The 13279-nt window shown below is 36.4% G+C and overlaps 1 protein-coding gene across 1 annotated transcript in view; it reads right to left on the reverse strand.

Moving 5' to 3' along the window:
* Positions 1-13279, reverse strand: part of LOC139702433 (serine/threonine-protein kinase ULK2-like) — a 110870-nt gene that overhangs the window by 3771 nt on the left and 93820 nt on the right. Inside the window, 5 exon segments of the mRNA XM_071603536.1 lie at positions 283-440; positions 763-881; positions 1298-1476; positions 4209-4417; positions 5820-5969. Coding sequence (XP_071459637.1) covers positions 283-440; positions 763-881; positions 1298-1476; positions 4209-4417; positions 5820-5969 — 815 coding nt within the window.

Genomic DNA, 13279 nt, shown 5'->3' on the forward strand with positions numbered 1-13279 from the left:
AAGTTCAAAGCCAGCCTCAGCAATGGAGAGGCACTAAGCAACTCAGTAAGACCCTGTCTCTAAATAAAATACAAAATAGGGCTGAGGATGTAGTTTAGTAGTTGAGTGCCTGATACCCTCAATTCCCAATACCCTCCCTCCACTAAAAAAAAAAAATGTTAGAGAACTTCAATTCCTCCTTTTGTAGGATGTTATCACAGTAATAATTATAATACTCTGGATTCAAAAGATACTCTTAAAGTACTGCCGTGCTATACAATATTAAACCTTAAAAAAGGTTACCATTTCCACAGCACAATTATAGATGAGTTTCTCTGCAGTTACACTGTTGATTTCATCAATAAATCTCTGTTTGTCAGAGAAGAAGTGAGTCAGCTTTTCTGTGATTTTTTTGCACATGGTGATGCAGAATTTATATCGCTCATTCAGATTTTTGACAACTGGAAAAAAAGTTGAGATGAGAACTAATTTTAATTTTCCTTTAGAAATGATGACACAGTGACACACACCTTTTGTGCTGATTTAAGGAAAGTAAAATTATATGATCACTGAAAGGAAGGATTGGAAATCTGGTTCTATGATCTCTATTTCAGTATGAAATGACAAAATAAAGTCCTTACAACCTTTCTGTATCAAATACATGGTGAAAAACAAAACATCAGCATATTTTTCCCTATTAGGATACTGAATAGCACAGTGCCTCTCTCTCCATTGGACAGGAAGGGACGAACTCCAGAACTCCTAAAGCCACAGCTGCCATACCTTGTTTCACGGCCGAGGATGGGCTCAGCTTCCCAGACTTGATCTGAGCTTTGGCAAGATGCAGGGAAGCTGCAAGCAGCTGTGCTGCTTTCATGTATAACACCAGCTGTTCTACCCGCCTGTACCAGGAAGACAGGAATAGAGAGTTACCTTGAGAACCAACCCACCAGACTTGGGGCTCCAATATCAGGCCACCATTCAAATATCCTTTCTATAAGCATATCCTCCTCCTAGGTTTTTTAATGCAAATATAACCCCTGAAGGGAGAAGATTTGACATGAAGACAGATGTGTGAACTTTGACTATAATAGAAATGCTCAGATAAAAATCCACACCATCTCCCAATAAAGGCAAGGCTTAAATTATAAAATTCTCTTAGCTCATACAGTGACATCTTACACAATAAAGTAACTTAGAGATTCCTTTGAAGATTTTAATAATATTTGACCTTCAGTAGCTGACAATGCCAGCAGCTCAGGCACAAAGTTACAGAAAGCATGAATATAGCAATGAAATGACAGGCGGTGGCACATACCCCCAGTCTTTGCTCAACTGGCTGATCTGGTCCACAACCACACTCTCTTGAATCTGGTACAAGGACACAGCAGATGTGCACAGCTCAGGGTTCCCCCCCCTCACAGCTGTTAGGTCCAGCACACACTCCATGAACATCAGCATCACATTCAGATGGCGTAAGGTATCTGTGTGTTCTCGCTGCAGCAAAGACACTGTCTTAGAACACTCTAGATAAAGAATTTCTGTATATAGCTGGGTATGGGGGCACACACCTGCAATTCCATCTACTTGAGAGGCTGAAGCAAGAAGACAAGTTTGAGGCCAGCTTGGATAACTCAGAAACAAACAAACAAAAGGACTGGAGATAAAGTTATGCAATTCACTGGTAGAGTGCTTGCTTAGGCCCTGAGTTCAATCCCCAGTACAGGGGGAAAAAAAAAGTTTGACTGTATTTTTTCTATACATAGTGTTTTTCCATACTTATGAATGTCAGAATGATCAAAGGAAATTGACATTTTTAAATTTCAAAAAGCTGGTAAGAAAACAAAAATGAAACCAATGTGGGTTTGTGCAAGTGTTTATGTATGTTTTAGAGCATTCACATAAGTTAGCTCCAAAAAGAGCAAGACACTGTGCTTTTACAAAAGAATTAAAAAAAAAAAAAGATAAAATCAGTATATTCAAGACAAAACAGATATCAAGACTGCAAGGACAGCTACTTGGGAGGGTGAGACAAAAGGTTCAGAAGTTCGAGGCCAGCTTGGGCAACTTATGAAACCCTGTCTCAAAACAGAATTTTTAAAAATGGGCTGAGGATACAATCTCATCAGTGCTCAGTAGGAAAATACCTGCCTAGTCTATGTAAGGCCCTGAGTTCAATTTCTGGTACCAAAAAAAAAAAAAAAAAAAAAAATTAAATGCAAGGATACTCTGCACACTAAAATCACTTTTTAAAATTTTTTGAGATGGGATCCCTGCTATGTTGCCCAGGTCGTCTCTTATCTCCTGGGCTCAAGGAATCCTCCTAAGTAGTTGGCATTACAGGTATGTGCTAGTATGCCTAGCTCTTAAATCACAATTCTTCATAGTTCAGTGAGTTGTTATTGTTATTTTAGTTTCTATTGATTTTTCAGTCAATAGTAGATTCCTAATACCAAAGCTCTAATTTTCTGTGTTCTTTTCAGTTAGTTAAAGAGAGGAGCATAGGAAGACAGAACAGCAATCTGAGGGATGCTGTAATTTTAAAATATGTACTCAATTTTTGCTTTGAGATTTTTGTTTAGTTGTAAATGTATTTTGAAATCTAAAGCATGGCCTAAAAGTTAATTGAATAACTTATTCTCCTTTTATGACTAAAAGAAGATAATAGTTTTCTTAGATACAGGAGAATAAACCATTCAATTTTTGAGTCTCTCTGCTCTGTGACAACATATTGTCAACTATATGCTCCAACATGTTCAAACATGTACTGGAATGTAATTTATGTCTAATTAGATGTAGACTAAAAAAAATACTCAGGTTTATTTTTTCCAACTTTAGATTGGACTAGATACATCTTCAAAATTACTACCACAAAATCTCTACTAAAAATTTGCATGCAATATTTTGTAATTTTTATGTGAAAAGTTAATTCTTATTCATACAAAATAGAAATATTAGAGATCCTAAATGGAGAAAAAATTTGCTCTTTAGTTGGCCCAGAAAGTTGATCATTTTAATTTAAACCTCAGGCTAAGTTAAGACCTCAGGCATTCAGGGACTGAGGACAGACACATCATCCTCCAGAGTGTTTTCCTTGAGTCAGGATTGAGGAACTAAGCATACACAGCTCTGAAATCATAAAACATACTCTGGTTCTGGATTTATGCTCACATATTTCAAGTTATATACAATATGTTTCTTTTCTGGAGAAGTGGACCCACAGAGAAAAGGTACTAATCTATAAATATGAGCATCCAGTCCATTTGGTAGGTATATTACTTTATTAATGAACAAAATATGTCATTACTGGTTTACTATTATTGTTAAAAATTTTAAATTAGCTGGGCGCCTGTAATCCCAGACTCAGGAGGCTGTGGCAGGAGGACGGAGAGTTCAAAGCCAGCCTCTACAACTTATCAATGTCCTAAGCAACTCAGTGAGACCCTGTCTCTAAACTTAAAAAAATACAAAGAAGGGCTGGGAATGTGGCTCAGGGGTTAAGTGCCCCTGGGTTCAATCCCCAGTGCCAAATAAATAAATGATGTTTTATTTTTAAAATTTAAAATAATAAATCAATTATGCCTATTTATTTTTATCAAAGAAAACTTTGAGAATAAAAGCTTACTTTTTAGGACACAGATTATGCTTTAAAATATTATAAATAGTAAATAAACTTTGGATAAAAAATTGAGAACACATAATGTGTCACTTCCTATGAACATGGTTGCTATGGATGAGTGTAGCAACATTATTTTGAAAATATAATATTAATGTTTTTCAAATAGAAAAGAAAGAAGCCAGACATGGTGGTGCACTCCTGTAATCCCAACAGCTTGGGAGGCTGAGGCAGGAGGATTATGAGTTCAAAGCAGCCTCAGCAACTTAGTGAGGCCCTGTCTCTAAATAAAATATAAAAAAAGGCTAGGGACAGGGCTCAGTGATTGAGTGCCTCTGGATGTCTGTAAACTCAGCAGCTTGGGAGGCTAAGGCAGGAAGTTCAAGGGCAGCCTCCGAAACTTAACAAGACCCTGTCTCAAAATAAAAAATTTAAAAAAGAGCTGGGGATGTAGCTCAACAATAGAATGCCCCTGGGTTCATGTTCCCAGTATGGGGGCGGGGGGAGGAGCATAATTTCAGAACTGCTCAATTTATTTTATCCTTTTGTCACCACTAGAACACTCACATCATATCAACATTATATTAACACACCACTGTAGTCTTTTCTCTACCTCCATCAGTGTCTCCTCTGGCAGTTCGGGGGCTTCAAAAGTGATAAGCCCCTCTAGGCTGGGGGGTGAAGCACCATAAGGCACATATCTCAGGCTGGGAGCTACCTCTGCTCCCGGTGGGGAAGAGCCCAAGCCCGGGCCAGGTGGGGAGCCCACACACACACGGCCACTTGCAGAGCACAGAGAGCCTCCTGAGCTGCTGGACCCCACTGCAAGGAAACATAAAACACAGCACAGCGTCCTGAGTTAGGTCACAGAGGGGCTTTTACACCCACTGCTCCTCTTATTTACTGAACAAAACCTACTGAGTAATAAAGTTCAAACAAAAGTCCCTTATCCCCACCCAACTTTACCATATGAATAGTTTTTAGTTTTCCATGTTCACTTACAATCCTTGTCTATGTGTATATTATAGATATCAGAGCTAGTTTTCTTATATTCTACTCTAAAAAATTTGTACCATAAACATTTTTCCTGGTTGCTCCATCAGTTTCATAATTATAAGATTCAATAGATATATAGTAATTTATAATCTTTATATATGTGAAGTTTATCTGGAGTCATTTATACTATTTGATTTTTTTTTTTCATGTTACAAATATCACTGCAATGAAATTAACCAAGTTTTTCCTTCTTTCAAATGACTTCTATGTGATAAATACTCAATAGTGGTATTATAAACAAGAAAGGAATTACCACAGATGAATATTATAAACATTTTTACAGCTTTTCCTAAGAATTGCCACATTATTTTCTATAGCAGCTGTAAGCACATATATCCCACTAAAGCTTGACAAGACTGGGTATTAAGTTTTTAAAAATGTCACTACAATTAACAGATATAAAATGTTACTGTTTTAAAATGGCATTTTCTTACTTATCGTATAAAATTATAAATATTTATAAAACTAAGATTTTAATTCTACCTATCTTTTTTTGTTGATACTAATATCCTGATTAGCAACTTATTTAGAATAAGAGAACTTAAATAACACAAAGCACAATATATATGATGGTATTATATACTTTGAGTCCAATCTAAATACTTTCTTAATTTCTCTATTAATAAACTACTTATAGAATATGGATAATAATAAAAATATATTAGCCTATCTAAACATAATGTGTCACTTCCTATGAACATGGTTGCTATGGATGAGTGTAGCAACATTATTTTGAAAATATAATATTAAGGTTTTTCAAATAGAAAAGAAACAGTGGAACCCAAAGTTCAAAAATAAAACTTAAGCTTCTAGAAAACTAAATAAACAATATACTAAAATAAGATTTCAAAATATAAGTTGAGAATCACTATGGTTAGACAGCTGCTTCTTCATGGATCAATTGTTTATATTTTATATTATATATATTACATATGAACATACAAGCATAATGGATATTTCTAGATTTATATATATATATATAATGTAGCACTTTTACTTTACGAAGTCCCCCCATCCAAAATGCTGCCTCATTTAGTACTTATAACCCTTGTTCACTGGCAAAGAAACTGAAGACCAAAGAAATTCAGTGACTTGTTTAAGTTGTAACACTACATTACCCTCAGAATACCACACTCCAAATACTTGCCACAGATTGAATAGGACTCACCTGAGGTGGTTCTTGTTCGTAGGACCATATGGGTACAAGTGGGGCCTGTGGCGCTGTGTGGAGGAGACCCCACAGTGAAGAGGACAGCCCTAGAATTTGTAGCGGTTCCTGCGGGTGGTGCCAGTACAACACCACAGGCTCCTGCAGGAGCTACAATAAAGAGTTTACAAAATGTCAGGTTACCTTGACAGTGTATTTACTATCTGCAGGTGGAATTACAGGGAGACTTTAACTTTTATATTAGTTTTCCTTAGCAAAAGCATTTATTACTCAAAATCAGAAAATATGATGCCACACTTCCATTAAAATATTATTATCTCAGATGTGAATCTTCTTCATACCAAAGTCTAATATTTAGTTACTTTTGTTTTGTTGTAGTGCTGGAGATTAAACCTAGGACCTTGAACACACTAGAAAAACACTTCACCACTGAGCTACATCCCCAGCCCTTTTTATTGTTTATTTTGAGACAGGGTCTCACTAAATTGCTGAGGCTGGCCTTGAACTTTACAATCCTCCAGCCTCAGCCTCCATAGTCACTGGTATTACAATTGTATGCCACCTTGCCTGGATCATCTCCAGTCCTTCATAGTTACTTCTGAATACTTCTAAAATACATGAACTGCCAAGTCACACCTGTTGAAGATAATTTGAAAAAAGCAGAAACTGAGAACTGGGAATACAAACGTGAAGTCAAAGTGAAATGGTGATCAGAAATATCTATTGTAATACAGCTTCAGAAAAACACAAAAAGTTGAGACAAGTATAGAACAAAAACCTAACATCTGTCAGGATTTGAAAACAAGTAGGACAGATGTCAAAGGGACTGAGGGACAAAGTTTGGGCTACATGAAGAGTTGGTGAAAACCCCTTCATCTATCAAACAGGCAGAATCAATAAAATTATTGATTTTTACATTCAACCATTACATTTCTGGGAACACAGAATGGAGGCAGGATTAATTTAATCATAAAAAGCACTGAACAAAATACAGAACAAGATTTCCTCAGTGCCCATCTTATCTACAGTACACAACAAAATAAGAGCACATATCAACAGAGGTAGAAAGAGCTCATAAAGCTCAATTCACAATAGTTAAATTATGGAACCTACCTAAGCCTTTCAACAGATGAATGGATAAAGAAAATGCAGTACATAAAAACAATGGAATATTACTCAGCCATAAAGAAGAATGGAATTATGGCATTTGTCAGTAAATGGATACAACTAGAAACTATCATGCCAAGTGCAATAAGCTCATCCCCAAAACGCAAAAGCCAAATGTTCTGATATGCAGATGCTGACTCACAATAGGGGTGGGGGGAAGAGGAGTTTACCAGATTGGACAGGGAGGAGTTGGGGGAAAGGAGGGGGATGGGAATGGGAAAGACAGTAGAATGAATCAGACATAACTTTCTTGTTCATATATGAATACACAACCAGTGTAATTCCACATCATGTACAATCACAAGAATGGAAAATTATACTCCATATATGTATGTCAAAATACATTCTACTGTTATATATATAACTAAAAAGAACAAATAAAAATATATGAAAAAAGTGGGAGGAAGCTCATAAAAATGTCATGGGGAGCAAGGAAACAATAAGCAGAAATTAAAGACCACCTACTGTTACAAAAGATGTACCTTCTCTTTATTTAATGTTCCAAGAATTTATTTAAGGGATGTTCATGGGTAGATTTTAAGACCCAGTGGCACAATTTTTTTCTGAAGGTCTCAAAGTTTTCCTATTTTCAATAGTTTTTGTTTTACAAAACAGAAACTTCATGGTTAGAAAACAGAAGTTTGTAATTTCAAATGATATAACAAAATTCATGTGCCAAAAAAAAAAAAAAGAGAATACAAATTATCAAAGATGCATTTTATGCCTAAATATTCTTTAAGAAAAACTTAGTTTCACATCTATTAACCCGGACTTAAAACTATAATGCACACTCACATGGAACTAGTAAGCTCTGTAAAATTCAAATTTATATGTAAAAGAGAATAAGACATAATATGGTCACACTCAGACAAGCTGTTTTCCAACTATTCTAACTCCTGGTGACTTGGTGACTTTTGGCAAAAAACACTAAGAAAAAAAAAATGATTCCATATTCTCAGTGTGAAGAGCTCCACAACCAGTTCCTCAGTGAAACAACTATACTGATGAAATGTTTTTAAGAACAACCACTTAAGGCTAGGGGTATAGTTCAGTGGTAGAGTCCTTAGCCAGCATGAGAGAGACCCTGCTTCAAATTCATAGACTGCCCAAAATAACAACTTAAAGTGTCTAGAAATTGTCCTTGAAGACATATAGGAAAAGACATTTATTCAAGAAAATTCATGTCTACACATCCAAGCACAATGACACATGCCTGTAACCCCAGTAACTTGGGAGGCTGAAGCAGGAGGATAACAAATTCAAGACCAATCTCAGCAATTTAACGAGACCCTCAGCAACTTTGTAAAATCTTGTCTCAAAAAATAGGTAGGTAGCAAATGTGCCCCTGGATTCAATCCCCAATAAGCTGCAAAAGAAAAGAAGCGAAGCACAAGCACATCTCAGCAATAATTGTGTCTGGCCTCTACTCACAGGGTGCAAGTTCTGGCCCAGGCCAGTGGACTAGGGCCCTTAAACACGCACTTCTGCTTATTTATCTAGCAGAGGCAAATCAAGAAGACCAGAGGCTTCCATCTCTGTCTAGCACCAGGCTTACAAAGCTGGGGTGTCCCTCCAAGACAAATGAGCAACTGTTATTCCTAGCTCCAGAGCAGTGGTAGAGAGGTATTCCCCAATGCTGGGGAGGCAGGGAACAGAGAATTCTGAAGCTCTCTCCAGGGCACCTGACTTTGTTTGAAATAAGAGATTCACCTAAGGGTGCTATCAAAAAGGATGAAGATTTGGGTGATGAGCAAGTAAAAGGAAGCTGGTAACTCCATGAGAGCAACAACTAAATAACAGACCAGCTGGAAGTTTATCAGACCAGGGAAAGATAGCCAAGAACCCTCCTGCGGTACATACAAGGTTCAAATACTATCCTCAAAGACTATTCCTACAAATTGGCTAGAATTTAACTAGACCTGTGAAACAATTTATCTCCCAGGGCACTGTTAAAAACAATTAAGCAATCAACTGGTAATTAGTGGAGGCAAACAGTTGAGTGTGATACCATGAGAGGTGAGAGATCACAGAACAAAAAGAATCCTGCTAGAACTGTGAAGAAAGGCCAGGTAGCTAAGTGGTAGACCACCTACTGTGTCTAACATGTGTTTAAGTTCCTGGATTCAAATCCTAACACTGCAAAACAAAACCTGAAATTACTGTCTACTTAGCCAAGGTTGTACCCTTTAAGGATTGACATCAGGCTGCATAATGCAAGACTTCACTGAAATAGTCCACCATGACTAAACAAATAAGAAAGGAAAAACCTAAGCTGGGGTGGAAGAGAGCCACATTTAGAATTACTACAAAATATTACATAAAATGTTCAGTTTTCAACAAAAATTATGATACAAACAAGTTATTAGGGGCTGGGCTGTGGCTCAGTGGTAGGGTGATCACCTAGCTTGTGCAAGGCCCTGGGTTCGATCCCCAGCCCACATAAAAATAAATAAAGGTATTTTTCTAAAGTTATTAATAAAGTATAATCCTACACAGAAAAAAAAAGAAACTACCTGAAGTCTAAAATGTCAAACTAATCAAAGACTTCACAGTAACTATTTTAAACATGTTCAAATATTGAAAGGAAATCAAGGTTTAAAAAGTAAAGCAGCCAGACATGGAGGCACATGCCTATATTCCTAGCTACTCAGGAGGCTAAGAGCTTTGGCAGCTTTGTGAGACCCTGTCTCAAACAAAAAAATAAATTTTAAGGGCTGGGTGTGTAGCTCAGTGAAAGAGTGCTCCTGGGTTCAATCCCTAGTACCACAAAAAAATAAAAATAAAATAGAAAGTAAACGTATGTATGATGATAATGTCTCATCATTCAGAAAAAATAGAAATTATTTTTGAAGTAGAAAGTCTGGAATTTAAAAATACAGCCATCTTCCCTTATCCACAGTTTTGCTTTCTGTAATTTATTATCAGTCAATTGTCCAAAAATGGAGAATAAACAGTTCATAAGTTTCAAACTGCTCTCCACTCTGGGAAGTGTGATGAGATCTCATGATGTCCAGTCTAAGATGTGAAACATCCTTTTATCCAGCATATCCAGAGTGATATACTACCCACCCATTAGTCAATTAACGGTTATCAAATTCACTGGTGCAGTATCACAGTACTTGTGTTCAACTCTTATTTTATTTAAAAGTGACCCAAAAGTGAAAGAGTAGTCATGCTAGCCAAAGAGAAGCCATGAAGTTCTTCTTTCAAGAAGAATGAATATACACCAAACCCCCAGCCCCTGCCAAAAAAAAAAAAAAAAAAACCACTAAGATAGCGAAAGAGATAACCATGTTTCACATTTTCACATAACTTTTATTTGTTATAGTTGTTCTGTTTCATTACTGTTATGGTTAATCTCTTACTGTGCCTACTTTATAAATTAATCTTGGGTATGTATACATAGGAAAATGGGACACATGGGGTTTGGTACTACCTGAAGCTTCAGGAATCCACTAAAGGTCTTAGAATGTACCCCCAGCTGCAGATAAGGGGAGACTACTATATAATAACATAAAATGAAATTCACTAAAGGGCTCAGAAGCAGATTTCAACTGGCAGAATAAAGAATCTCTGAATTTAAAGGCAGATCAATGAGAACTAGGTAATCTGAAAAACAGAGAAAGAGAACATAGTATAGTTGACCTCTGAACAATATGGAGTTTGTGGGGCAGCAGAGCACCAACTCTCACACAGCTGAAAATCTGAGTGTAACTCCTGACTCCTCCCAAACTTAACTAGTAATAACCTGCTATTGACTGCAAGTTTTACTAATAATATTAACAGTCAACTAACAAATATTTTGTACATTACATGTATTATATATGATGAATAATATGTAGGAATGACAAGAGATTACTTTGTTGCTTTTTTTTTTTGAGAGAGAGAATTTTTTAATATATATTTTTTAGTTTTCGGTGGACACAACATCTTTATTTTATTTTTATGTGGTGCTGAGGATCAAACCCAGTGCCCCGCGCATGCCAGGCAAGCCACATCCCCAGCCCAAGAGATTACTTTTTACATTTAATTTTTATTTTTTACTTGACATAATATTTGAACTTATTGAATGGGGTACAGTATTATAATTCTATACATGTATACAATGTGTTATGATCAAATTAGGCTAATTAATTAGCATTTCTATCTCCTCAAATATTATCTTTTCTGTGTGTTGAGAACCTTCAAATTCTTCTCTGGTTATTCTGAAATGTATAATTAATTGTTGTAGACTACAATTACCCTACTATGCCAAAGAACATGAGAACTACTCTCCCTGCACCAAACTGTATTTTGGTATCCATTATCTGCCCTCTATCTTCCTTCCCACTACTCTCTCTATTCTCTAGTGATATCTATGCTATTCTCTATTTCTATGTGATCAGCTTTGAGAACATGCAGTATTTCTGTCCTTAGCTTATTTTACTTAACATAATGTTTACTTGGGTTGCCAAAAAAGTAGGGATTTCATCCCTTTTACTGTTGAATAACACTGAAATATTTTCTTTATTCATTCAACAATCAATGGAAACCTATGCTGATTCTGCATCTTTAGTACTGGGAGAAGTGCTGTAATAAACATGCAAGTACATATGTCTCTTTGGCATACTTATTTCATTTCCTTTGGATATTTAGCCAGTAGTGAGATTGCTATGTCATATGGTAGTTTTCCAGTTTTAAGGAAACTCCATCCTGTTTTCCACAATGGATGTACTAATTTACATTCCCACCAATAGTGTATGAGAATTCTCCTTTCTCTACATCTTTGACAGCATTTGTTATTTTTTATATATTTATTTATTTTTGTGGAGGGTGAGGTTACTAAGGATTGGACCAGGGGAACTTCACCACTAAAAATTATATCCCAAGTCCTTTTCTTTTTTTTAAATTCTTCATTAATATTTTTTTTTTTGGTACCAGGGATTAAACCCAAGGCACTCAACCACTGAGCAACATCCCCAGCCATACACACACACACACACACACACACACACACACACACATATAGACATACACATACACACACACACACATATATATTTTTTTTAATTTAGAGACTGGGTCTCACTGAGTTATTTAGGGCCCCGCTAAGTTGCTGAGGCTGGCTTTGAATTCATGATCCTCCTACTTCAGCCTCCTAAACTGCTGGGATTACAGGTATGCACCACTGTGCCTGGCTCAAATCCTTTTTTTAATAATTGTTTTCATTCTGAGACAAGATCTTGCTAAGTTACCCAGGCTGTCCTCAAACTTGCAATCCTCCTGCCTCGGTCACTGCAGTCACTGGATCAGAGACATGGGCCACTGAGTCCAGCAGCATTTGTTACTACTTGTCTTATTGATAACAGTTATTCTATCTGGGCGAGATGTTACCTCACTGTAGTTTTGGTTTGCCTTTCCTTTATGATTAGTGATTTTGAGCAGTTTACCTCTCTTTTGAGAATTTTTTATTCAAAAATTTGCCCTATTTAAAAAATTGGATTATTTAGGGTCTTTTGCTATTGAATTGTTTGAGTTCATATTATTCTGAGTAGTAACTCCTTGCCAGATGAATAGTTTGCAAATATTTTCTCCCATTCTGTAGAGAACTAGGTATTACTGTTGTTTCCTTTGCTGTGAAGGGTTTCTTAATTTGATAGTAATCTCATTGCTCTTGATGCCTGTGTTTTGGGGGTTCTTCTTTTTAAAAAAAAATGTATTTTTTTCTTGTAGTTAGACACAATACCTTTATTTTATTAATTTTTATGTGGTGCTAAGGATGGAACCCAGGGTCTCACACATGCTAGGTGAGTGCTCTACCACTGAGCCACAACCCCATCGCTATTTTTAGGTTCTTATCCCCCCCCCCCAAAAAAAAAATTGCCTATAACAATGTTTTAAATTGTCTATTTTCTTATGCTAGTTTTAGTTCTTACTTGTTTAGGTCCTTGATCCATTTTGAGTTGATCTTGTGTGCTGTGTGTGCTACTAGGGATGCCACACAGGGCCTTATGCATGCAAGGCAAATGCTTTAGCACTGAGCTACACACTCCTAGCCTTTTAATTATTTTGAGACAGTCTCTCTAAATTGCCTAGATTGGCCTCAATCTTGTGATCCAACACAACGGACATGAGTTGATATGTTGTATATGGTGAGAGGTAAGAGTCTAGTTTCATTCTTCTGCACATATATTTTTTTTTCTTCTGTTGGTACTAGATTTTTGAATCTAGAGGTGCTTTATCACTGAACCATATCCTTAATCTTTTTTATTTGTTATTTTGAATAGGGTCTCACTAAGTAGTTGAAGCAGTCC

Source organism: Marmota flaviventris, chromosome 17 (assembly GCF_047511675.1).
Source record: "Marmota flaviventris isolate mMarFla1 chromosome 17, mMarFla1.hap1, whole genome shotgun sequence".
Taxonomy (NCBI): Eukaryota; Metazoa; Chordata; class Mammalia; order Rodentia; family Sciuridae; genus Marmota; species Marmota flaviventris.